This window comes from Lutra lutra, chromosome 5 (assembly GCF_902655055.1).
Source record: "Lutra lutra chromosome 5, mLutLut1.2, whole genome shotgun sequence".
Classification (NCBI taxonomy): Eukaryota; Metazoa; Chordata; class Mammalia; order Carnivora; family Mustelidae; genus Lutra; species Lutra lutra.
Genome location: NC_062282.1, coordinates 74,796,080 through 74,823,291, shown reverse-complemented (window position 1 = coordinate 74,823,291; position 27,212 = coordinate 74,796,080). Strand labels below are relative to the sequence as shown.

At 50.6% G+C, this 27,212-nt stretch overlaps 2 protein-coding genes across 2 annotated transcripts in view; one reads left to right on the top strand and one right to left on the bottom strand.

Annotated features, from left to right (window-relative positions):
* Positions 1–26,122, bottom strand: part of SLC25A48 (solute carrier family 25 member 48) — a 197,381-nt gene extending 171,259 nt beyond the window's left edge. Inside the window, exon 1 of the mRNA XM_047731015.1 lies at positions 26,032–26,122. The gene's annotated coding sequence lies outside the window, so the exon portion shown is untranslated. The remainder of the gene's footprint in view (positions 1–26,031) is intronic.
* Positions 19,053–26,133, top strand: CXCL14 (C-X-C motif chemokine ligand 14). The gene is made up of 4 exons (XM_047731021.1): positions 19,053–19,309; positions 19,477–19,582; positions 23,284–23,397; positions 26,053–26,133. The coding sequence occupies exons 1-4, from the start codon at positions 19,246–19,248 to the stop codon at positions 26,066–26,068; spliced, it is 300 nt and encodes a 99-aa protein (XP_047586977.1). The 5' UTR covers positions 19,053–19,245; the 3' UTR covers positions 26,069–26,133.
* Positions 26,134–27,212: the final 1,079 nt, after the last annotated feature.

The following is a 27,212-nucleotide window of genomic DNA, read 5'->3' as shown; positions in this document are numbered from 1 at the left end:
AAGTCAAGGTCTGTCCTTTGGGGATGTGCATCCCAGGAGTGGGAGAGGACAAGTTCAAGTGACAACAAGAGGGAAAAGGGCAACGGGTAAAGAGACAGGTATGACATGTAGGTGCCTTATGAGGCTTGGTAGCTGGTTGGGGTGAGCAGGTTGGCAGTGAGAGTAAGTCAGAATGGTCCAAGTTCCCGGCACAGACAGTACGGCGGAGGACAACATGACACCATTACATGAGACACTGGATCACAGAAAACCACTCTGCAAGGGAGGCCCCCAAAGAGGAGGGTGAACCTTAACACTGTTCATTAGGGGCCAAGCCAGACTCCCTGAGAAGGCCAGGAAAATAATGATAATGATATGAATAATCATAATATCAAATATTTTGAGCACTTGCATTAATCCTGAGCGCTTTGCACTGGATTCTGTGGATTAGTCCTCTCAACCCCCATTCCATTCTCTTTCTAGCTGGGAGGTTGGAAAGCTAAACAAGTTTCCTAGACTCCTGCAGCTAGGGTCTAGGGTGTGATCTAGGTCCTGCCAGTCAGATACACTCACACCAGACTTGGAAAGCAGAAGGCAGAGGCCATTCTCCCATGTCCTTCAGCTGTTTCTAGTGGCAAGCATGGCCCTGGAGATGGGGGGTTTCTTGGAGGCACATTCCAGGCTTCCTCCCGCAACTTCTCAGTTATTGAGAGGTGAGTGTGGTGCCACCAGCAGCAGCAGTGATTTTTTTCATTCTGGCTTCCTGGTACCTGGATCCCAGCTGCAAGCCTGAGTCCTGAGCTCTGATCTCCAGTGTCAGAGGTGGGCAGCCCTACCCCAGAGGGTTCCGTTCTGAACTGTGCGGGATATCCTTCCAGGGGCTTGTCAGGGACCTGCTCCTCCAGCCCTCTCAACAGAGTTGTAGGACCTCATTCCCTACTTTAAATCTCCCCTTGCTACCTTAAATTAGCCCCGACGTGTTGCACAGGGCCTTGTGCTGGGTTTTTATATGCATTACCCCTCACGACAGACCTACTATTAACTTCATTATTTCAAAAGAGGACTGAGTCATAGAGATGCTAAGAAATTCACAATAGGCTACACAGCTAGTAAGTGACAGAACCAGATGTCAGCCCAATGCCAAGTGCACCCCCAATCTTTACAGTATAATCCCCTGATGGGAAGCACACAGTTACACTGCCTCGCAGAAGCTGCCCTGTGGGCATGTCTTTTCCAGCTTCCATTAGGCTGGGGTAGGGGCAGAACAGAAGGAGAGGGACAGGGGAGCCCACTGGATAGGGCACTCTTTCTCAAAATCATGGTGGACTAGGGGAGGACACTGCGGTGGGTCATTCTGATTAAAAGTGGGGCATAAAGCTCTGCTTGCTTAGCAGTTGGCACCAATGGGAAAATTCCCTGTCCTTCTTAGAAAGTGGGGCAAGTTGGCACATGGAGGTTATGCGCAAGTGGGGGCTGACAACCATTCACTCCTCTGCAACTTCACAGCTGAGCTTGGCAGGTCATTTCATTCCCCACATCTATAAAATCTGGCCTGGTAGGGCGAAAAAAGAGACCACTTGGATGGCCAAGTGAGGGAAAAAGACTCCAGATATTTGATTTTGAGAGCTATAGACGCTGACGCTTTAGGCTGAAGCTAAGGTTGCTCATACATCCTCCCTCTGGATGCGGACAGAAGGACACAGCTACGCAGAGGAACACTTGCTAATCCTCTTCCTCCCCCCAGAGATTTTTCCTTGGCTGCTTAGCCCATGAGTGAAGTCATGTGTCTCTGTGCATAAGTACAACAACTATAATTTTCAGGGAGTTAATTACCTTCATACTTTGATCTGGTGGAGTTTCATCTCTATGGTTACCGGCTGAGTATAAACAGTTATCACTTGTCTCTTTTACATAAAATATTCTTGGAAAATACCCCTAGGGCTTCAATCATGGAAATCAAGTATGCAGAATGTTCAGAGAACCTATTAAGATTTTTTTATATAAAATATATCTACACACAAAAATAGATAAAATTGGGTAACCATATGGCTATAAATAATAATTTGAGAACTGATGCAGTTTGCTTTTTCAGCTCTACTCTGCAATGAGCACATCAGGTCTCCTCAGTAAAGCTGGTCTGGCGAGGGTAAGGGCTTGGCTGAGTGACAGGCAGGGGTGCTCAGGAAACAGTGTCCAGCACTTGATAATGTTCACTGGGAGTATTAGAGCTGTGAGTAACTGATGCTCAGAGGGACCATTCAGGTAAGTGATCATTTAGTCATTGTACTTATTGATTGTGCCTGCCTGGGGCCTTATGCTGAAGCCTGTGTAAATAGATGTGACTGTGTTGAATGAATGAATGAATGAATGAATGAATGAGTGATGAAAGCTAACATTTGCACAGAGTTTAATGTGTGCCAGTCATTGTCATGCACTTTACCAGTATTTTCTGTAATCCTCACCATAGCAATAGGAGTTAGATATAACTGTCATTATGCCAAAATTTACAGTGAGGAAACAGAGGAAATCAGAGAGGTCACATAGCTAAAAAGACGTAGAGCCCAAGTCCATCTCAGTCTAAAGCCCCTGCTCTCTCTACCCCCTCCTCGGCTGGCATTATACGACAGGCCCACAAATGTGGATGTGATGACTGCCAGACAACACTGAAATTTTCAAGGTAGGGGGCATGACAACTTTCCTAATTTCCCAGGACAGAGCTCCGTAGATGGGTGACCCTGATGGGAAGATGTTCCTGATGACCAGAAGCATTCAACCATTGGTCAACAATGTCTATATATTGGTATATCTAGCTCCCTAATCAGTGGTATCTGCCCATTGGCAGGTCTATGTCCATGGTCAGTAGTCCACCCACTGGTAGCCCTATGTCCCTACCCAGTAGTGAAAATCCACTGGTAGCTCTGTGTTTCCAGTCAGCAGTGTCCATCCAGTGGGAGCCTTCTCATCCAGGGTAGAACCGCCAGCAACTCTGACCTCCAGAAGTCCATGAGGTTGAGCAGGGTTGCCATGTCACACAACTCCAGATGGCATACAATGGGAATAGTGCCCAAGAGTTAGGCAACACCCAGCCCTGGCGATCCAATCTTGTCTCCAAATGGAAAAGGTGGCAGGGACTATACAGGGTGGACCTGGGTAAGGGAATGAGAGGACCCACCAGAATGGTACTGTTTAAAGATGGAGGTCTCTACTTGCCTCACCAGGGACTATTTGGAAGTGGGGCCTGAGTCAACTGCAGCTATGATTAGAATTCAAAAGCATGTGGATTACAACTCTAAGACTCGAAATCTGGGTACAGAGTCTGACCAACTACAAAACAGGGATAGAATATATGGAGTGAGGACTACTTATCAAAGCCCTGGGTACCATACTCCCACAGAAATGGGCCACTGTGATGGCTTTAGCTCATCAGTCAGTCCCTTAAGATGCCATCCCCCATCTGCCTCTTGGAAGAAACCCTTGGAACTTTGTCTTATGGTGCCAGAAATTGCAAATGCTGCTTTAATCAAGTGAAAATGCTTCCCTAGATCCATCGAAGCCCCATTTCATTTTCTGTTCTGGATGAGATCTGGCAGAGATTAGAAATAATACACACATACCTGTTGAGTGTTGACCTGAGGTTAGCACACATAGGTTGTGATGGAGGCTGACACTCAGTCACAGCACAGAGAGTCAGCTGGTGTTCCACTGCAGACACAAAGCAATCAGGCTCACTGGTCACCAGCCTCTCACTAAGGGCCCACTGTGCACTTGACCCTGTGTATTCCAAGATGGAGAAGCCCTGGCTTATGCCCCAGGAATGGAGAACATTGAGGACTACATCAGCTGTGACAACATTGAGGACTACATCAGCTGTGACCAGAAAAGGAGGGAACTCGTAGATGAGAATAGAGGAGGAGGGAGAAACCAGCAGAGCTGGATGAAATGCCTTTTTCTATGCAGCAACCTTGAGAGCCTAGTCAGCAGCACTCAGAGCCCTTGGACATGAGCCCTCATCTGGAACCTTGCTGAGTTCCGGGGCGGGTGGGAGGGTGGTGCGCTCCCTTGGCCACTGCTGGAGCTCCAGGACCTTGGGCAATGGGCCAGGCAATGGACATTCCTGTCAGGAGTAGGGTGTTTACACCAGGACTCTCCCTCCCACCTCAACCCCCACTGGCTCTCTCAGAGAGTTCTGCTACAGGTACTGGTGCCTTTGGTGTTTTCAGAGTTTCTAGAAGCTCCAAACATCTGCCCTCCACTCTCTAGTACTTATGTGGGAACCAACTCCTCCTCCAAACTCCCAGTGCCCTCATTCTACCTTCCTGCTTCCCAGGGCCATGGCCAGACTGTTTAGGGGCACATTATGTGTTCTCCCTCTCTCATATACACACTCACTCACATCCTCACAACACACCAGACACCCACACATAGACCCTCACACTCATATACACTCACAACCCACATACACTTGTGCAGCACTCTCACACTCACACTCACACTTGTAAACACACACAACCCTCACACTCACACTTGTGCATGTTCACAATCAATGCACACCCATGAACACTTGCACATGCTCGCTCACACATGTTCACCCTCCCTGAGCTCACTCATGCTATCATACCCAGCTTGCCTTCCTTTTGCTCTCACAGCACATCACACCTTACGGTTTTACTCTCCACAGCCCATTCCTTTCCCATTTCAGTTTCCCATGTTCACGTCCCTGTCCGTTTCCCCCCGTGTCCCTTTCCCTCTGGCCCTTCCGGCTGAGCCCCTAACACACCCCTGTCTAGGATGGTCTGCATTTAGCAATGGAAACCCATGACAGATGCATTCTGGAGCCGCCATGCCTCAGCATGGAATCAAGGAGCACTTCCTACATACCAAAGGTGTGAACTAACAGTGGATCTTCAGGGACAGGACAAAGTCAAAGGTATTTAGGAGTGAAAGAGCATTCCTGGAGCCACAGACAATGTCCATTCCTGGTCATCTGGGCTTAGTTACATAGCCCTTAATGAGACTACACCACAGGCCTGAAGGGCTGGGCCTGAGTTTCTGCTGTACCATAAGCAGGCCTGCATGTTTTCTAGGCACTCTACATATTTCAGGTCCCTGGCCCAGAAGATTCCCCTGGCCCTGAAAAGTGGGGTGGGTTTGGCTGTGGGGGTACTTAGTTTAGGTTTAACCCTCACAGAACCTGGCATGGGGACATAGGTGTGAGTGGTTTATTTAGAAGTATTCCCAGGGGGCTCCTGGGTTAGGCATCTGCCTGAGGCTCAGGTCATGATCCCAGGGTCCTGGGATTGAGCCCCGCATTGGGCTTCCTGCTCATCAGGGAGTCTGCTTCTCCCTCCCTCTCCCCACTGTCCACCCTGCTTGTGCACTATCTCTCTCTCTCTCTGTCAAATAAATAAGTGGAATCTTATAAATAAATAAATAAATAAATAAATAAAGGCAAGAGGGGCTCCTATGGGCTTGAGAAGGCTCTGGGGGAGAAAGGGTGTGTGGAACACCTGAGGCGGGTTGAGGCAGGATGAAGGGCAGGTGAGTTGGAACTGCCCACCACAACCACCACTGAAATCAGAGATAGGCTGAGGGAGCAGCCACAACAGTCACATGTGGGCCCGAGTCAGCCTCCATCCCAGAGAAAGACCACCCCAAGGATACTGATATGCCAGGCATGTGCTAGGCATCAGCCAAACATCTGAGAACAACCCCACTCCTGAGCAGAAGCGGTTCTTTCTCTGCTCTGGGTTTCAGTTTCTCTATCCCCCAAAGGGGGGTTGGAATGCTTTCTCTACAGATGGCACAAAAATGGATGCAAGGCAGTATATGACTCTCCAGTGCTTTGCGCTCCCATCATCACCAATCAAGGCCATGCCTTTGCCCAGAAAGGTACAGTCTAACAGCAAAATTACAGGTACCTTATAAGCAGGGAATCACTTTGGAGACAAGGCAGTCCTCGTCCCCTGGACATCGTGGAGGCTCCTGCTCGAGCATTTGGAGGGTGGGGAGGGTGAGGGCAGTAGAGAGCTTGTGACAGTGCATAGGCCTTGGAATTGAGATGTGAGTTCACAGCCCAGGTCTGCCCAAAAGCTAGTGACTTTAGAAAGGTCATTCATGGGCGCCTGGGTGGCTCAGTGGGTTAAGCCGCTGCCTTCGGCTCAGGTCATGATCCCAGGTCCTGGGTTCGAGCCCCGCATCGGGCTTTCTGCTCAGCAGGGAGCCTGCTTCCTCCTCTCTCTCTGCCTGCCTCTCTGCTTACTTGTGATTTCTCTCTGTCAAATAAATAAATAAAATCTTTAAAAAGAAAAAAAAAGAAAGGTCATTCATTCTCTCTGCCAATGGGAAATGGGCTGAACTTTGGGCTTGGTTGATAGTCTGAAGACACAGTATCTGTGAAGAACCAGTACTCAAGACCTAGCACAGAGCAGGTCTGCAGCAAATGCCCTCTGCTGGCTGCCCCAATCTGCGGGCCAGAGAATATCTGCTGGGCTCCCCCAAATTCAGGCTATCGACTCTCCTGCAAAGCCTCCCACCCTCCTTCACTGGATAGAACAGTGCTGGGGGGTGGGGGCTGTGCAGGTGTTGGGGTGGGGTGGGGTCGGCCAGCAACAGCCCTGGAAGTGCTCAAGCTTTACAGTCCCCCGGCAGGGGCTGTGTTCCCCTCCACTAGCTCAGACCCTCAGCCCTCTGAGGAGCCCTGAGCTTAAGGGAACCAGGTGCCTTTAGTGAAAGAAAGAAGGAAAGAAAGAAAGAAAGAAAGAAAGAAAGAAAGAAAGAAAGAAAGAACCTACAAATAAAGGGTGATTTTGCAAGAGGAGTGTGGTGCATTTTAGGGGCTCCAAGCAGTTTTACAGACCTGAACACAGAGCAAGGGCATTCAGGGACCACAGAACAGTTCCTATACCCAGTAGGGTGGTGGGGCCCCAGGCCACAGGCAGGGATGGGGTGGGAAAGTCCCCTCCTCCAGCTCCTCACTGGTCTCCTAGTAGACTCCTAGGCTGGCCCTACTGCAGGTGGGTGGAAGGAAGGATGGGGAGAGGTTCAGCTCAGTGAAAGCCAGGTTCATGCAGCTTTTCCTGTTAAGGGCCTTACATCCCGGGACAGGCTTTCCTTAAAAGCAGCTTGTCTTGCTGTGGATATGAAATGGGTACATGCAAGCCCTGGGTGAGAACACCCCCAAATCCCTCCTCTCCACACACTCCCAGAAATGCAGTCCCTCTCACATCTCACTAAACAAATCTGGGAATATATAGAGTCAGGAAAATCAAGAGGCTGGACTGAAAAATCCATCTATGAAATCTTTCTTTTTGCAACACACAAGACGTACAAAATTCAAAATGCATGAAAGCATGTCAAATCACCAGACACAAAAATACAGCAACCAAATGAGCAGCTGTGGCAAGAACCAAATGCCCACGGGCGCCTGGGTGGCTCAGTCAGTTAAGTGTCTGCCTTCAGCTCAGGTCATGATCTTGAGGTTCTGGGATCGAGCTCTGTGTCAGGCTCTCTGCTCAGCCGGGTGTCTCTGTCTCCCTCTCTCTCTCTCTCACTCGCACTCAAATAATAAATCAAATCTTAAAACAAAAAAAGCCCATAGATGTCACTAGTAGTGAACAGAAACCAAATTCAGATAAACTGGTATTTCAGTACCTCGATTTTCAGCATTGACTTTTATTGAGAGGACTGACCTGGGGCCCCTGACTGAGCCCAGTGCCTGGCAGATGGAAGAGGTCATTCCAGAGCCCTGCCATAAATCCCTGTCCTGCTGCATGACCTTTGTCACCCCAGTGGCCAGCCAGGGACCTGGGCACAGTAACACAAGCTCACTTTCCCTGGTACTATAGGAGCACATGGTTGAGTGAAATTGGGGAGCCAGGCCAAAGGGCTCTCCAACCTTCAGCAGGTATGAACTAGAGAAACTTCTGGAGAATCCAAACTCAAACCACTAAGCTGGAAATTGTTCATATTCCAGAAAGTCTGTATTTTACCCTAGGGTCCTTTTAAACCTCCCTAGGTCATTTAAAGTGGGGATTAAGTGGAGCAAAGAGGGGAGTCATAAAATAATGTGTGCCAAAGAAGACCAGTGCATGTGGATCATACAGTATGATTGTAATTCTGTGAAAGTCTGCAGGGACAGCAGGACTGGCTCTTGGCAGGGTCATGGCTCCATGGTACCCTTTCTTCTCCTCAGTGCTCCTGTACTATCTTCAGGACAGGATACTTATATTGTCTGGTGGCAGGGAGGCAGCTGCTTAAATATTTTTAAAAGAAATGAGTGTTGCAATGGCATCAAACAGACCTAAGCACCAAACTCAACTTTCCAATAAGTTGATTAGAAGTTCCTGACACCAGCTTTCAAAACTCTCCCCAATGCCCCTGCTGCCCACAGCCCCCATCTGCCTCTTCATGGAACCAGCTACTCCCTGACTCACCACACTCTGCCTCCAGGCTGTTCTGCTGTTCAGTCCCCATGGCTTTGCCTTCCATTCCCCTTCTCTCCCTGGCTAAATCTCTCTCATCCTGCAAGGTCCACCTCAAGCCGACCTGCTCCATGAAAGCTCGCTTGGCTCCTGAGCTGAATGGGGCTGCCGCTAGCCACCCTCTGAAATCCCAGAACGCATGCCTGGAACCCATTTAAAGGAATCTTCCCAGACTGCTGGCCTGTGGTTCCTTCCGCCACAGACACATCACGAAGCTGCCCGCATCTTTGCAGCCCCTGCTCCCTAGCAAAGATGCAGTGCTCGTAGTCAAAGGACAGTAAACATCCGAATAAAATAAATCCTCCATCTCAAGCCAAGGAGGGCTACTTGGGCAAATATACTTTCACCCCAATCCAAAGGGATTTCCATATATGTTACTCTTTTCCTCTACAGAATAAACAAAGTTGGTCTTTTCGTGATATTTCAAGTATACTGTTAAAGAACTACTTCAAATGTTGTCTTCAAAGACAAAAATTCAGAAGCTTATAAAATACTTCTGTTAGTCCTGTTGAAGAAGCAGCAACAAGAATGGTAACCCTCCAGTCTCTGCCTCTTCACTTTGAAGCTGGACCTCCCAGCCACCACAAACAGGGGCAAACCTGCCCTCTTGCCATGGCCTGACCTGGACTCCGTCTCCGTCAGTGATGCAGGAGCCACCTCCCACCCTCACAGGGAGCCCTTTCCTCCACCTCGGGCCCACAGGGTGCCCCCCTCTCCCTCTAGCCTGCCTCCTCCCTCCAAGCCACCCATCCCCTCCCCCGCTTGCCCCCCACTACTGCCTGCCCCGCATCTGCTTCCCTTCAACCCCATCCCTCCTGCTTGCCCCACACACCAGCATACCCTCCCTCCTGCCTGTCCCCTCCTGCCTGAACCTCCATCCACACATCCTCCTTCCCACCTATCCCCCCCACCTTCCCCCTCTTACTTGCCCCCCCCCACTGCCACCCTCCCCCCAACTGCCTACCCTCCCCCACACCTGCCCCCTCCTGCCTGCCCCAGACCCGCACACCCGCTTCCTGCCTGCCCCCTCCCACCTGCCCCTCTCCAGCATCCACATCTGGTTTCCCTTCCCTACAAGTTTCACAATGGACAGATTCTGCACTTCAAGGATTTATGGGTCCTGCTGCCCCTCCTTGCTTTTGATATGATTCCATTATGTGCTTAAAATCTGGGCTGTGCTCTTGGCTCCTGGGAGCTGTTTATGACAATTCTTTTACAGCCCTAAATCATTCACCATTAGGAATCTGGTCGTGTTCAGAAGCAATGACTAGTTAGACTAGTTCCTAAGACAGAAATTTGCAATGTATGTCAGACAGTTGGTTGAAAAATTTTCCTCATACATGATTAATTAAGGCTAATGTTCACCTGGAAGGTAAATCCTCTGAGCAACGCCTTTGACCCTGTCCTCTTACACATGGCTGAGACCCTGATTTAGGGGCAAATGAGAAACATCCCCACCCCAAACCCAGTCACTTCCTCCTTCTGCTGTGCTCCTTTCTCTGGGAGCTAAAGACCCACTGATAGAAGGCTTGGTAGAAATACCAGCACTGCAAACGCCTCCCTCTCCATAACAAAGGGGCCTGAACTGTCTTTCATTTTCCATCTCTGAGATACATTTTTCAGGAGAAGACAAAGAATTCTGACGGTAAGAAGACAAAGTGTTTATTCCCTGCCCTTTGGTCTAGGACTTCCCTTGGCCAAGGTTTCTCTTGCCTCCCAACTCCCTGTCATGTCTCCTTCACAGAAAGCCAGACATCTTCCTAACAGGTAAAATCTGATCACCGGACCCTCCTGCTTACAGGGCTCAAGGGGTCCTTATCATCTAGGTGGTGAAGGCCAAGGCCCTGCGCAGTATGGTCCTCATTCACACATCCAGCCATCCCCGCTCATGTGCCAGATCCCTGCCCTAAACTCACAGCCATCTGTGAGTCTGTCCCAGCTGCCCTGTGACACCAGCCCCCTCCACCCTCTCCGAAGCACTTACTTAAGCTGCTCTCTCCACCTGGAATGTCCTCCTTGATGCCTGTCTTTTCAGATGGTCTCCTCCTCCCCGACTAGAGCCTGAATGCTCACTCTGCCCCACAAGAGAATTCACAAGTGTGTCTATCCTTTCCCTCCTCAGCCCTGCCCAAGGCAGATCCGAGGGGGGCTCCCACATCTGTGTGTCTGAGACCACCACTTGAAGGAGGGTGGCCCAAAACCACTCTGCAGCCCCTGATGCTGAATGTAGGGTGGCTATTCAAATTACAAGAACTTTAGTGAACTGTTGGGTGGGGGGTTACGATTTATTTTTTAACTTTTTTAAATTTAAATTCAGTTAATTAACATAGAGTGTATTATTAGTTTCAGAGGTAGAGTTCAGTCACTCATCAGTCTTATATAACAGTGCTAATTCCATCACGTGCCTTCCTTAATGCCCATCACCCAGATACCACATCCACCACCCCCTGCTCCCCCAGCCACCCTCAGTTTGTTTCCTATAGTTAAGAGTCTCTTTTGGTTTTTCTCCTTCTCTGATTTCATCTTGTTTTATTTTTCCCTCCCTTCCCCTATGCTCCTTTGTTTTCTTTCTTAAATTCTACATATGAATTTCACACAAGTAATGCATAAGTTTTTAGGGTAAGTGTGTCCCCACATGTTGCATGGGCATCGTGTGTTTGTGTTTGCCCAACCCCAGCTGGATGGGAGCTCTGGGTCACCCTGCAGGGACAGGAAGTAAAGATCACAGGCCTGCACCACAGGGCAAGGGAAGCAGTGGGGAGGCCACCTTCCCCTGTTCTCTCCTCCCAGGGGGCAGCATATGGCCGTTCTGAGCACATCCTGTAGCCATACTACTTGGAGGTAAAGATCAGCTCTGCCACTGGCCAGTTATTTGGGGCAAGTTACTTCCCTTTGTGTGTCTCTGTGCCCCTTTACACACGGGGGTCACCCACCCTAGGTGTTTATGATGATTAAATAAATAAATAGTTGTAGAGCGCTCAGAACAATCCTTGACACAAAATAATTGCTATTGGAGCACCTGTGTGTCTCAGTGGGTTAAAGCCTCTGCCTTCGGCTCAGGTCATGATCCCAGGGTCCTGGGACAGAGCCCCACATCGGGCTCTCTGCTCATCGGGGAGCCTGCATCCCCCCCGCCATTCTCTGCCTGCCTCTTTGCCTACTTGAGATTTCTGTCTGTCAAATAAATAAAATCTTAAAAAAAAAAAAACCATAATGTGGGCTATCTAAGCCTCTCACAAATATAAAGCAACAGCAATTAGCCAAGCAAACCCACAGACAAGGGGACAAGCCAAGGAAATCTAATAATAATAGTAAAATAAAACAAGAACAGACATCTGTGGAGCACTTGCTACGTGACAAGACCTTGTGCCGCATGCTTGTCCTTATTTGATCCCCACCACAGTCCGACTGTTATTTCGCCTGTCCTCTTTTTACTGGTGAGGAAGCTGGGGCACCGAGAGGCACCCCGTGGTAGACTATGGTTCTGAACCATGAAATCTGACTCTAACTCACTAGACTGGGGTAAACTGTGATCTGCATTAGTTTGCTCATCACTCATTCACTTATTCATTCATTCCTTGAGCGCCTGCTGTGTACCAGGCCCTGGATTCCTGCCAGAACACTAGAGTCAATAAGAAAGTCCTCTGAAGTTCCTGGACTGATGGGGAAGATCTTGAGGGAGGCTTTGTGGGCATGAGAAGAGGCACTAAAGAGAAAATGAGCCTACAGACCACACACACCGACAGCAGTGGCCTCTCCCTGACTGGAACAGGGGCAGGGAGGGGATGGGACAGATGCACATGGTCACGGAAGGCTTCCCTGTGAAGCCGTGCAGATTAAGAAGGTAAAGCAGCAACTGGCCTGACCAGGGGGCAGGGGAGAAGGCTTCGGAGAAAACAGGGAGCTTGTCAAAGGAGTTTGAGTTGGAGCTTTCAGGGAATTGAAGACTAGAGGGTGTGGCTGGAAGGAGTGGGGACACCCCTGCAGTACAGGCTAGTGAGGGGCAGCTCCCAGAACCCACATCAGGAGACAGGGCTCAGTGGACCTTGACAGAGGCCTGGGGGAGAGGCAGGAACCCTGCTGGGAGCATGAAGCAGGACTGGCAAGAGAAGGAGGAGGAAAGCAGGACGAGGCAGGAGGGGCCTGCTGGGATGGGCCTGTGATCTGTGCTCTGGAACGTAGGGACAGCTGTGACAATGGGGCCTAAGCCCTCATGGGGCTCACCTGCACCCCAGGAACTCTACGTGCTGCTTCTGCGGTGCCCTGCAAAGTGGTTAAGGTGACCCAGGCCTCACTGTTTCAACTGAATGTTCTTGAGTTCCTTTCAGAATAAGAACATTCAAATAAACAGGAAATCGAGGAGAAAACCTTAAACTAATGCCCAAAGTCCTGCCACTCAAAGAGCATGCTGTTTGTACCTCTCAGTCTGCCTTGCTGTACACAGCGGTTGCTGTCTTACATACTTGCAATCACGGTGTTTACACGACCTTGTATTGTCCCTCCTCGCTGCATAAGCATTTACCCCACGAAATTCCATGGATTCTGTAATCAGGAGTCTTCGTAGCAGTATGATATTTCATTCAGGGCTTTCACTGTTTACTTAACCAACATCCCACTGTTGGGCATTCAGTTTAACTCCTTATTTGCACGTGGCATTTCTCCCTTATCAACTGTTTAAACAGGTCTGCAGTGTGTTAATGGGGTGAAACAGTTCCTTTCAAACAGTCTGGTTACGTACTATAAACATAATTTCCCCAAGTCTTGTACCAATTTATAGTTCTGCCAGTGATGCCTGAGTGATGCTTCCGCCCTTTACCGTCGTCCGCTTTGAATGTTACGCTTTAAAATAAATATTCATTATCGGGTAGGACCCAAACCAAAATGCCATGACACTGCAGCATTCATGTGGTTTTCCTTGATTGCTAATGAGGATGCACATTCTTTCATGAGTTGGCTAATAATTGCTTTTCTTTCTGTGTTCCCCCTGAATTGCCCTTTGATGTCCTTTGCTCATTTACTTGTTAGAGCCCCCTTTGAAAATACCTTTGCTTGTGTTCTTGATATAGTAAAGAGGCTTGTCTGCAGTGAGGTGGTGCTGAACAAATAAATGGGAAGATAAATGCTGATCGTGGGTCTGTCGTGTCTGCCACAAGCATCCTGTTGCATGTCCGCTTACCCACCCGAGCGGCAGAGCCCCTCTGCGCCACAAGGCTGCCCGAAGCCTAATTCAACACTGCCTGGCTACCCCCTGCACCATTTCCTCTACGCTCGGTTTCTCAGGCTCTCTAAACATTCCAAGTATAAAGAACAAAACCAAGAGTTGTCCTCAGGAAACCTCAATCTGCATCCCTCTCTCCCTCAGAGCAAGGCCGTGGGGAGGGGGTCAGTACGCAGAACTGTGCTAAAGGAAAGCCACCAAAGAGGAGGCAACTGGCCACCCAGGATCCCACATGTTCTGGGGGACACTAGGAGAAAGGTACACGGACCTCCACCATGGGGAAGTGTTGTCTCTCGGCTCCCTGGGCTCCCTGAGCAAGAAACCAGCCTTAACCAGTTCAACACCCACCTGCTCTGCAGACCTTTGGGGTGGGACCCAGATACCTGCAGGGTTTCCTGGGAAAACCATTCTCCTGCTCATTCACCTTCTCCTCCTCCTCCCAGCAAACACTTTTCTGAAAGCAAATGTGCTCAGAAGAACTGCCTTTGACTGAAAACATGGTCTTTCCAACAGCCACCCTTCCCCACCCGCTACACGTGAACACACATGCACATCCTCCTCTCTCCCCCTCTCACCTGACCTTATAGTCTACACAACCTAGATTCAGCAATTCTTTATCACACCCCTGGGCTTTTGCCTGAAACACACTTTTATTTACTCAAAATTTGGCCAAGCACAGCAGTAGGTACAGAGGATGAGCAAGGAAGTCACAGACGCTACCTTCACAGAACCAGAGACCAGAGGATGACCCACCACACACCCCCAAATAAACAAGAACATGGTACAATGTGAGGTTATTGCACATACAATGTAAAAAGTAAAATAGGTCAATGGCAGTTGACTGCAGGCACCGGAAGGAGGAGACTGACAGTGTGACCCGGTCTCAAGAGTGACTATTCAGGAGAAGAGGGCCACCTGCCAACACCTGGACAGCAGCGGTATGGGCAAGGACAAAGATCCCGAGACAGGGACAGGCTTGGCGTGTCTGAAGGAGAGGACAAGGCACTCTGGTGGAGAATGGCCATGGAGAGAAAGGTGGATGCTGGTCACGAGGGGACTGGCTTTGACTCCTGAGATCAGGAGCGAGAAGGGCATTGAACAGGGTATTAACCCCAGGAGATCACTGTGTGAAGAGTAGAGAGTACAAGGGGGCAGGAGTGGTCTCCTCCCACTGTCACCTAGTTAATTCCTTCTCATCCTTCAGACTGCCGCCCAGGGGGCATTTCCTCTGGGAAGCCACCTCCGCCTACCCACTTGCTGAGATCCCCTGATGAGACCCAGCTTCCCTTTAGCACATCTAGCTCTGGAGTAACTTCATGTGCATTTCTGGTTGTGTGATTAATGTCTGTCTTCCCCACTAGACTCTGAATTCCTTAGGAACAAGTACACCCCTCCTCTGTTCACCTTAAATCCCCAGCACCTGGCACAGAGTCAGGCACAGAGCGGGTAGTCACTTACCGTGAACAGAATAAATATGCAAATTCCTACGATCTCAGCCAGTTTTCCCACTCCCTCAAGGAATGATTTTCTGCTTCTACTTCCTCCCACCTCTGTGCCCCCCACAACTTTCATGTACCCCTTCCACAAAAGCCATCATGATCATAAATAGTTGCTAGTACTTACACACACATACAGACACATACACACACCAGACTGTGCTCCAAAGGGCAGGATATATCTGTGGTCCTTCACCAAACTCCAGAGATCCCCTTCAATTAGACAGTGTTGGTGTGCAGAGGACTGTCTTACCCAGATCCACTTCACCCTGCCCCAGTGACCTGCTCAAAGACGCCCCACATGAGCTCAGTAGAAAGTCTGCACCCTAAAGGTAAGTCAAAGGTCGAGTGCACTCTCTTTCCCAGTTGAGAAGCATTGTCCACAGACAGGCCAGCAGCAGAAGGCTCCCATCCTCTCCTGTACCAGTGACCCTCAGAAGAACTCACACAAACAGGAGTGAGCTCTGCTTGCAGAAACACATGGCTGTATTTTGGGGCTCCTGGGTGGCACAGTTGCTTAAGCATCTGACTCTCGGTTTTGCCTCAAGTCGTGATCTCACGGTCTTAAGAGCCAGCCCTGCATTAGGGTCCATGCTCAGTGCAGAGTCTGCTTAAGATTCTTTCTCCCTCTCCTCTGCCCCTCCCCCCGGCATGCATGCTCGCACACGCCCTCTCTCTCTCTCTCAAATAAATAAATACATCTTTAAACACACACACACACACACACACACACACACAGCTATATTCTGCAAACCAAAGATGAGCATACATACACTAAGGAGTACAACTAGGGACTAAACACGGGATTGCCTGACCTATGATCTCACCCCGGAAGCTGGGAACCTGGCCCGTATTTTTAGGGCTCACTTTTTCCTATAAAAGCTCAGTGACCATGATCCCTGATGCTGTTAGATCCTACTTAACCAATCAGCACTGTTAATTAAAAAAAAAAACAAAACAAAACTATTTCACATGGTCTGAGAAAACTTGGTAGGTGAGAAATGCTTTTTTGCAGAATAAAATGCATTATATTTTTTAAAGGGCCATTTGTATTAAAAGACTTAAAACGGGCATGACATGGCCCAATGATTCTGAGATATGGTCAATTTTTTTTTAAAGATTTTATTTATTTATTTGACAGAGAGAGAGACAGCAGGAGAGGGAACACGAGCAGAGGGAGTGGGAAAGGGAGAAGTGGTCTCCCTACTTAGCAGGGAGCCCGACGTGGGGCTCCCAGGACCTTGGGATCGTGACCTGAACCGAAGGCAAACACTTGACAATGGCGCCACCCAGGCACCCCGAGACATGATCAAATTTTAAAGGGTCTCAAAATTGAGCCACAAGAATATCTGTCACACAGCACTGCTTCTGAGATAATATGGTGGAAAACAATCTACATACCTAGCAGAGAGTAATTACTTAAAATAATCATGACACATCGGTACAGTGGCATATGCTGCATCCAAAATACTAACAACTACACACAGCACATAGTGAGCACTTCCTCTGTGATGGGGCCTACATTAAATTCTTTAGGTGTGATCTCATTTAATCCTCCCTAAACTGCGGGTACCATTCTCCTCACCATCTCACAGATTAGAAAGTCAATATTGAAAAGAGTTCAGTCATTTGCCCCAGATCCCACAGCTAGTAGCAGGATTCACACCCAGGCAGTCTGACACGGAGACACCAAGGTCCCAGGCACAATGCTCTATGACCTCATATGACGATATTAAAAGAGAGCGTGAAGAAGCAAAACCAGCCACATGGAAGAATGTTGGTGATACCATGATAGGTAAAACAAGAAGGTTATTAAATGGGACGCGCACACCGATCACACTGATGCAAATGAATGCAAGCAAAGACAAAAGGGTTAAAAAAGATAACACTGTTGGCATCTTGGTGAAGACCTCTGGATGGGTGGAAGTGTGTTTTTTCTATGCTTTTTTTCTGCCGGTGTTTTCTGATTTTTCTGTAACAAAGGTTTTGATTTTGTACTAAGAAAAAAATTTCAAGGGTTTAAAAATTTTTTAAATTAACACGAATGCCCAAAATCACTCGCTTGTACTCCTCTTTTGCATAAACCCAAATGTCCAGCTGTTGGCCTTGCTTTAAGTATAGATACGACTGCATGCATAGGACTCAGGAAATGGCCTGAAGCCAGCTCATGAGCTCTGCAGGCTCTTCATGGCCAAGCATCCTCTCAAGGCGGCCAAAGACTCAAACTGGGAAAAGACAGTACACGTTTTTCTACTCTCCCCCAGCATCCTGCCCTCCCCATCCTCTCCAGGACCCTCTCTGGGTATTTGTACCCCCAGAGAGTTACTGAGCTGACAGCACAGAGCTGTGCGAGCCGGAAGAACCTGGCAGCTTCTGCCCTGGCTTCAGCTCTGGCCTGGGAGCCAAGCCCAGGGACCCCTGGAGTCTGAGACACTCCATCCCCTGTCGCTGGGTCTAAGAAAGAAGCACTTCAAGTGCATGAAGGAGACAGGACAGCCGGGAGACTGGTGCCCCCGTGCTGCAGCCCCATACACTAGGGACCCTCCCAGTTAGGCCACCTGCTTCCTGGCCACAGGATCTTAAACAAGATATTTCTTCTATCTGAGTCTATTTCCATGCTTGTCAAATAAAGAATTAAAATACCAACTTAGAAAAGGACTTACAGGGGTGCCTGGGTGGCTCAGTGGGTTAAGCCGCTGCCTTCGGCTCAGGTCATGATCTCAGGGTCCTGGGATCGAGCCCCGCATCGGGCTCTCTGCTCGGCGGGGAGCCTGCTTCCTCCTCTCTCTCTACCTGCCTCTCTGCCTGCTTGTGATCTCTCTCTGTCAAATAAATAAATAAAATCTTAAAAAAAAAAAAAAGAAAGAAAAGAAAAGGACTTACAAGAATCAAAAGAATACATACTAAAATACATCCTATAAGGATACCAGGGAGTACCATTTCCTGGGCACCAAGTACAGGTCAGGCACCGTGCTGAACACTTTCTATGTCTGATCTTACATACAGCTCTCACAGTCGCCCCCTGACAGGCACAAGAGGCAAACTGAAGGCTTGGAGCAGTTGAGTTGCTTGCAATGGTAGGGAATGGAGCAGGTACTTCTTTTGCCATGCCTTGGCCCACGCCACTCCACCACAGAGCCTGGCATAGGTGGGGAACATGGACTTGGTCCAGGAGGTTACCACTGCCATGTGTCCCTCCTGGGCAGAGGCTTTAGAGAATGGTACGGCAATGAGGAACCCCCGGCTGCTTCTCCCCACCGCACAGGCAGCTCCCACAGACACACACCACTTGAGGAAGCCTTCCTCTCAGAGTGACCAAATCGCCCTCACACCCACCCTTGGAGGCAGCCCCAGCGGCCACAGGCAATGGCTTTGCTGCTGTCCGACCTATGGCACCCTCCCTCTAGACCTGGCCTTGTGCTCTGACCACCAAGGCTGCTGGCCCAACAAGGACAACTCACACGCTAGGAGTCAGGCCTGCTGGCACCCACACCTGGCACCTGCTCCAAAACCCTTTCAGTTCTCAGAAGATCTGGGCCGCGGGCCTGGGTCTCTCAGTGGCTCAGAACAGCAGGCCGGTCTGGCCAGGGGAAACCAGTGGAAGCAGAAAAGCAGTTCCTTTAAGTGTCTGGTACAGTTGGGGCGCTGGCCGTATGCGAGGGTTGGAGCCCGGGTGTGCAAGTGTACGCAGAAGTGAGAGGGCAGCGGGCGTGAGTGTGCCCGTGCGCGCGTGGCTGCGAGTGAGCGCCGCTGTGATCACGGTCCCGGGGCGGGGAAGGTCTCCTCCCCCCACCTCGTTGAGAAATCTCAGTGAGTCACCGAGTGGTTCTGCATATTAATGAGCTCGCTGCGGCGAGGGCAGGAGCGGATTTAAAAGAGGCCGGGGCGGGAGGAGGGAGGCTGCGGAGAAAGCGCGGAGCCGAGCGCAGAAGCGCCGCGCGGTAGCCGAGGCACCCACCGACGGGCGCAGCGGGAGCGAGCGGAGCCGGGAGGCGCGCTCCGGGCAGAGAGAGCCGAGCCGGCCGGGCGCCCTCCCCAGTCCCTGCTCCCGCGCCGCGCCCCACCGGCCAGCATGAGGCTCCTGTCGGCCGCGCTGCTCCTGCTGCTCCTGGCGCTGTGCGCCGCACGCGTGGACGGTGAGTGCCCGGGAGGTCCCTCGTCGCAGTCCCGTCCCGTCCTGGGGCACCCGGGTGCGGGCTGCCGGGCTTCCTAGGACCGTGGAGGTTCTGGGTGGGCACCGGGGGAGGTCCGGGGCAGTAGACCCCGCACGCAGCTGAACGGCACCCCGCGCTCTCTCTTGCAGGGTCCAAATGCAAATGCTCGCGAAAGGGGCCCAAGATTCGCTACAGCGATGTGAAGAAGCTGGAAATGAAGCCAAAGTACCCGCACTGCGAGGAGAAGATGGTTATGTGAGTTCTGGCTCCTCACCGTGAGCGTGTCCGCGCTGCTCTTAACCCGGTGCTGGGGCACAGCATGGGGCTGGATCGGGCGGGCTAACAAACATTCCTCTGTGCCTCTAGCAAGGCCTTGGACCAGCTTTTGTAACTGCCCAGCGAGTCCTTGGGACGCTGGCGCGACAGTGTGAAAGGGAGTTTGGAAAGAGGGTCAGTGTCCCGTGCTCCGCCGGAAACAGCCCTCTGGGTTCACCTTTGCTAAGATTCAAATGGGCAGCCTAGGTGCATGCACTGCCCACCTTTCTGGGGTGATCAAGGGTTAAATGGCTCCCCTTGTGCCAACTTTTAAAAATCCGGATTCAAAGCATTCAAAACACACCCAGAACTATTGAACTTGCACCCAAACTGGGAGGCATCCTGCCTTTCTGTTACTGGAAAGAAAATAAAAACAAATGTCTTTAAGTCCTCAGACCCTCCTTTCAGAGCCTTTTTCGGATCAGGGGACCCCAGACAGCCAGTTTTTGGCTTCTAGCGATTTCATTTTGAGACTGATCCTTGATCTTCCACCACCTGCTGGACTCCCGTGGGTCCCTGAGCCTGAGCGGGGCTGTGCAAAGTGTTCTGCTGGGGTTAATGTGCCATGTAGCTGGAGCCCTGCTTGGTGGGGATGCGAGGAATATTTTAAAAACTGGGGCAGAGTGAGAGAACACTGCGTTTCCTTGCTCCTCTGCCTTCCCAATTAACCACTTGAGTCCAGCACCACTGTTTCCCCACCAATATGCACTTGGCCAGGAAGGGAGCCCTTGGCAAAGCAGCCACCAAATATCTGCCACGGACCATTGGCCCTTCTTCCCCTCCCCCAGCAACAGGACACACTTTATTCTCAGTCTGGGCAAGTGCCTTCCGTCTGCTGGACCTGCTTGCCCAAAGGCCTCCACACAGGGCATGCAAAGGCAACCCCCACCCCCTACAGCCACCTGGGGGCTGTCCAGCCAGGCTCAAGTCAGGAGAATTTGCAAAGCCATCAGGCTTGAGCTGAACCCCACTGCCTTCCCTCCCAGGCACCTAAATTAACCTCCTGTCCCTGCCCCTTGCCTTGCAAACCCAAGTCCAGAAAAACTGCCGGAAAATCCTTTTTGGTGAGGTCCAGGATTCCCATGAGCTGAGAGAAGAGCTACAAGCCCTCCCCCGTCCCCATGGCGCCCAGGTAGGGGGCTGGAGATGACAGGGACACTGAAAATTAGGTCTGCACTCTTCTAAGTGCTGAAAACCACCCTGCCCCCAAGGCAAGGTGTCAAGATCTTTCAGAGAACGAGAAGCAGGGTATGGGGTGCAGAGCCATCTCAAAAGGATAGAACCCTTGATAAACAGGCTTACTCTTTTTCCTGGCAAAACTTTTCAGAATAGAGAGGACACTGACAGCAGTGGGCAGGTGCAAGAAGGCTTTATGCAGCCTTGTGAAAACTTGCAGGGGGCTCTGGAGGTCTGAACACAGTCAGTGTCTCCCAAACCTTCACCCACACCCAGGTCTCCCCTCCCTAAAGGCTAACCGTTCTCTCCCATCTCAAGCTCCTGAGAGTCTCTAGATCAAATGAGGGGCCAACACTTTCGGCCAAAGCAGGTTTCCAATCACAAAAGCTGAACAAAAGCAAGTTTGCCAGCTCACCCTGAGTCACCCAGAAATCTCTGATGAAGCTGGGGGTGGGGTGGGGTGGGGAGGACAATCAGTGGGAGCTCTTACACCAGGAGACTCCAGATTTTTCAAAGGGCAATTTGTGTCATACGTCCACTGAACTCTTGCCAAATCCCTCAGCACCCGGAACTGCTAAGGAGAGGGGACACAGGACCCAGAATCTCTGAGTAACTGCTGCGAACAGAAATCCTCATGTCTTCACCCCACAACCAATTTTCACAGTCCCAGCATTGTGACAGGCAGTTGAGGACTGTGGTGGGAGGGTCGAGTGTCCTCCCCTGCTGCCCCTCCCTTCAGGACTGGGGATGCTCAGCCTGTACAGTGACCTGAGGAAGGGATTTTCATCAGGCTTCACCACATCCTTTCATTCTGAGTGCAAAGGCAGTGCTGTAGGCAGACAGCAGTGGGCTCAGTTCCCACAGAGCAGCCAGGTAGCACAGGGAGGAGACCAAACACACTCCACCCTGAAGCCTGGCTCCATGCTTAAAACCTAGAAGGAAAGACAGGACCAGGGGAGCAACTGGTCTCAGGGAGGGCCAGGGAAGGCAGAGCCCAGTCCACAGGCATTAGCAGAAGACCCACTCCTGCTTTAGGAAGCTGAGGTGGTGGGGGGGGCCTTGGAAACTAAGAGCGCAGGGAAGGGAAGAGAACAAGTTGCCCAGAAATATTCTGCCCCCATAATGGTAGCAAGAGTCATTTCCTTTCTCCCTGTCAACTGGGATATTTGGTTCATAGTGGCCCTGCTCCCACCTAGAACTTGGCCCATGTGCCACACTTCACCTTGGGGAATCTGTGGGGCCCTCACTGACCTCTCTCCTTCCCTTCTTGCTCTTCCCATTCCAGCCTCCAACCGCCCCTCTGCAACCCCACAGCTCATTCCCCAGCACGCAGTCCACAATCATCCCTTGCTCGTGCTATGACCTCTCAGGAAATGGCCCCTCGCACCTTCCATTTTTTCAAGTCCCCTATGTGGTCCTTATTCTGGAATACCATCCTTCCTCCCCGACCTAAAAGCTTCCTCCTAAATCCTGCTGCACTAGCACTGCCCTGGCTGAGAGGGGCAGAGAGGTTCTGGGCATGGGTCCTGCCTCCCCGTCCAGGCTGGAGCTCACACACTAAAGCTTCTCGTTCTCCCTGGCCATACCATCTTCCATGACTTATACTAATGACAGTAACTCTTCACTGTGCACCTACCAGGCGCTAGGCATTCTCCATAGATTGTATCATCTCATCACCCAATAGCCCTAAGAGGTATGTCCTAGTATTAGACCCACTTTACAGATGGGCAGACCCATTCAGAGAGTTTACCCAAGGTCCACAGACAGACCTAGGATTCATACTCTGGGCACTGCCACCTGCTTCTCTGCCACAGGGCTAGGGCCTCCACTGGATTGGAACACTGGGTGACAGAAGCCTGAAGGGAGGTCTTATTTTCCTGCCGAAGACTGAGACAACAGGGACTTCATGCTCAGGAATCAAAATGGGCTTCAAGGCCAGCAAGACTTAACTTCAAGATCCACAATGCCTAGCCCTGGGACAATCTTCAGAGGATCAAGTAGAACAGGGTTTGAAGGGCCAGAGACCACATGTACAGAGCATGTCTATATCCCATCGCAAGCTCCTCATGTCTAAGGAAAGAGGTCTCAGCATGTGCGCCTTGCTGGCATTAGCTCTCTCCACCTCTCCACCCCAGGTTCAGAGAAGCTGGAACAGTCCCCTGAGCTTTGTTCTCTAAGGGAGACATAAGCCCTGTAAACAACAACCTCGTGGAGATAGGGCCAGGGTAGGGGGACTATCCCAGACTCTGAGGGCTCCAGGGGAAAAGTGAGAGCCTATGGGAACACCCAGAAACTTCCAAAGAGCCAGCCAGGCAGTGAGCACATGGGCACACTCCCATGAAAGGAGGGAGGGGGCCACAGTCTCTCGGTGTCCTGACTGGGACAGACCAGGGCCACGCACAGGCCACAGTGAGGGGCTGTCATTCAGGCTCCTCAATCCTCCACCCCATGCTGCTCCATTTCAGCATCACTACCAAGAGCGTGTCCAGGTACCGGGGTCAGGAGCACTGCCTGCACCCCAAGCTGCAGAGCACCAAGCGGTTCATCAAGTGGTACAACGCCTGGAACGAGAAGCGCAGGTATGGCTCACCTCCTTGCACCTTCCTTCCCGCCTTCCCCCCAGCTCCCAATCCTACGCCCCATCCAGCTCATCCAGCCTCATGCAGTGGGTGAACACCTACCACTGTAGCCACAACAAGCAGCTACCCAGCCCCGCTTACAGAGCCTCCACGGGGTAAGGAATTCACCACTTCCCAAGGCAGCAACTGCTCTCTTGGACAATTGGAAGCATCAAAAATGTATCCTTTTGTGAACTAAAGTTTGCACCTTGCTAATGCTTTAAGTTGTAGTCTTAATTCCTCTTCTTTCTGAAGTAACTTAAGGTCTCCAGTCCTGTTTCCCTCTGTCAAATGAGTGAGCCAGCACCCATGGCTATCTGTGATTCTCATGTGGTAAAACATGACCACTTAAGTAACTGGGTTTATGAGCTGTAACACTGGGTACAACACCACAAGATGATGAGGACACTGCTTTGCCTGCAACATTCCCTCCCCTCAAGGTGCTGCCTGACCCCTGCTGCCCGGAAAGCTGATAGACGCCCTCTCATGCAGGTGCAGGGAGGACCTTGGGCTTGACCCTTTAAAATCAGAGCCACTCTTTTTTTTTTCTTTTTTTTTTTTATTAATATATAATGTATTATTAGCCCTAGGGGAATCAGAGCCACTCTTAATCTCAGAGAGCAATAGTAGACAGATGACCGGAGCCGTGAGCCAGACCCCTGTCCTCTCTGGACTCTGTTTCCCCATAAACAGAAAATGACTTTCCATCTCTAGTCCCCTGGGGTCCTATGTCTGGCAAGTTCCTGGTTTCCTCATACCACATACAAGAGAACCTGTCCTGGAGCACACCCACTCCTCACACACTCAAGGCCTGTGTACACCTGTACCTACCTGTGTAGGTACTTCACAGGTAGTGAACTTCTCTGCATGCTCAGAGAAGCACTTGCGTGTACACACACACACACACACACACACACACACACACACACACACAGAGGACTTCCTCAGGAGCTGGTGCCAGCACCTCATCCTGCAGAAGGGGAAACTAAGGCTAAGTGGAGGTGAGGAATAACTTCCTGGGAGCACAGGGCAGGAAGCCAGGCCTCCCAGGGTCACCTTCACCCTGCCTAGAGTGGCTGCCTGAGCCACCCCTCCCAGTGTCCCACCCAATCCTTCCACTCTAAGCTTAGCCCATGAGCAGCTCTCCTCTGGCTGACACCTGGGCCCAACCCCAGTCCCCGAGCCTTCTGTGCAGCCTCCAAAACTGCCTCGTCTGCAGCTGCTTGAAATAGAAACTGATGAGAGCGAGAGATTATTTTCTACGAATCTGATGGGAATCAAGCCCTCTTTCTGGTCAGGGCAGGTGGCTCACGTGGCAAAAGCAGGACCTGCCCTGTCCACTGTCACGCTCCAGACCCTGCGTCATCAAAGTGGAACAAGGCTAACCTCAGGGCCAGGCCATGGAGGGAGTTGAGAACACCTTTACCGACTGCTGGCAGACACTCAGGCGGTCTGCACACTTTGTCCCTCAGCCCTCCACCTGGGCCCTAGCTCTGATGAAGAGGAGGCAGGCATGGGACAATGCAGTCCTGCTCTTATTTCTACAAATTCCAGTGAGGAGAGCATCTCCGTTACCAGGCCTCCCATCACTTCATTACAAAATGAGATCGTCTTCTTTCTGGGGAAGCTGAAGCGTCCTGGGAGAGGAAAGGGGCAATCTCTTGCCCTCCCCCTGTAAAAGGCTGAAAATGTCTCCATGAATGTACAATGGAGAGAAAGGAACTATCTCAAAGACTTCTTTGCAGAGACAGCAAGAGAGTGCTAAACATGGGGCAGAGGAAGGAGAAGCCAGCCGGGCAGCCCAGGCCTGTGGAGCCAGACCAGCAGCTCCACGTCTCAGAGCCCCCAGCTTCTGGCCACCACGGGAAGCAGTCGCATCAGGCAGAGCCCAGTTAGGTGGTCTTACTCAGAAATCAGGAATGAGGCAGAGGAATCGATGGGCTGTCTGAGTAGGAAGCATGGCCCTGGAATAGCCATGGGGCAGAAGAGAAGGGATTTAAGTACCTAAAGAGAGGCAGTCTGGAAGGTGAGAGGGAAAAGTCAGCTTGGGAATGCATAGAGGCACCACAACCACTAGAGGAAATGACCTTGAGCCACAGGCCTTGCCGACAGCCCCAGCCCCAGCCCTGCTGCCACCCTTCAGTCTTCAGGCAGCAGCTTCTAGAACTAGCATTCTTCTGGAGGACATGCATTTCTGGGCAAAATACAAAGAAAGATGCAATCCTAAATTGAAGGAGGGGATGCCTGTCCTCCCCTGTCGCATCCCTGCCCATGCTGGAGACAGACCTTGTTCCCACCACTGACAGTCAGTGCTCACTGGGCAAATCTGAAGTCCCCTGTCCCTCAGTTTCCTCACACATAGAGAGGGTTTGCTCCACAGGGCTTTGAGGATTGCAGAATGCACAAAGCCAAATTTGGGTAAGCTTTTGTGGTCCATGTAATGACCTCCTCTGAGGTGTTCCCACTCCCACCCCCATTTCTCCCAAACTCCAGCATTGCTGGAAGGGGAGCTCCTAAAGACAAGGATGAAGCAGCTGAGCCACCTCTGGATCAGGCGGCCTCTGGATCACCTCTGTCATATCCTGAGCCACTTACACGGGTGTTTTCTCTTCTTAGGGTCTACGAAGAGTAGGGTGAAAAATCCCGCATGGAAAAACGTCACACCAGCTGGGAGATGAGCGAAGGACTCTGCAGATTTAAAAAAAAAAAAAAAAAAAGGCAACAAACAAACATTTCTTTCTCACAGGCATAAGACACAAATTATATATTGTTACAAAGCACTTTTTACCAAGGGTCAGTTTTTACATTTTATAGCTGTGTGCAGAAGGCTTCCAGATGTGAGACCCTTCTCTCTCCTGCTCCAGACTTTATCACACACTGCTTTTTACTGAAAAGGGGGAAACTCATGCCTTTCCTTCGTAAAAAAAAAAAAAAAAAAAAATGCTTTTTTGTATTTGTCCAGACATCACTACATCTGAGCTTTATAAGCGCCTGGGAGGAACACAGAGCTGGGTGGAAACATTTCATAGCAGCACTGCTCCATTGCTAATGCAGGAAGCTCAGAGGTCCTGGCACCTCCACACAGCTACCACAGGCTCTCCTGGGCTCATGGTTGGTCACAGCCTCAGGGGGACTCCACGGTGGCCCGTTACCAGGCAAGCAGAAGCCAATCTCTCTGCCTCTGTTCTTTGAGGAACTTCAGTTTGGCTGCCAGAGAAATGTGCTTCGTCCACCTCCCTCTGGCCCCCGGTTTATTTTTGCATACTCTAGGAAACATCTCTAAGATTCTGGAATGGCAAAGCATAGGGTCCTTAAGGAAGGGGTTGGGTCTTCTCTCCTTCTTGTGAAAGGTTCACTGCTTCAGTACTGAATGCTCTGGAAGCACGTGATGTTCCCAACACTGTTAGCAAAATCCAACAAGAAAGCTTAAAAGTGTACCCAGACAGGCACAGTGTACAACTACAGACACACATTCTGTCGGTGATGGAGAACCTTCAGAGCATGTTTCTTTCCCTCCTTGCAACAGAACAGCAGGACAGAAGCATTCTATCTGTGATTTCCCTGTGTCATTCTTCAATGTTAAACAGTGCAGTCCTCTTTTGAAAGCTGAGACAACCACGCATTCTTTTCTTTGTAAATATACTCTTCAAACGCCCCCTCCACACACTGCCCCTTCAGTATATGCCTCATTGTACTGCTGTGTCATATGCTGTGCACATGTCAGAAACCATTAGCCTTGCATGCAGGTTTCATATTCTTTCTAAGACAAAAAGAAA

Coding starts and splice junctions, on each gene's coding strand:
- CXCL14 (XM_047731021.1), top strand. CDS start 19,246: ATGAGGCTCCTGTCGGCCGCGCTGCTCCTGCTGCTCCTGGCGCTGTGC. Junction 19,310..19,476: donor GTGCGCCGCACGCGTGGACG/GTGAGTGCCCGG, acceptor TCTCTCTTGCAG/GGTCCAAATGCAAATGCTCG. Junction 19,583..23,283: donor TGCGAGGAGAAGATGGTTAT/GTGAGTTCTGGC, acceptor GCTCCATTTCAG/CATCACTACCAAGAGCGTGT.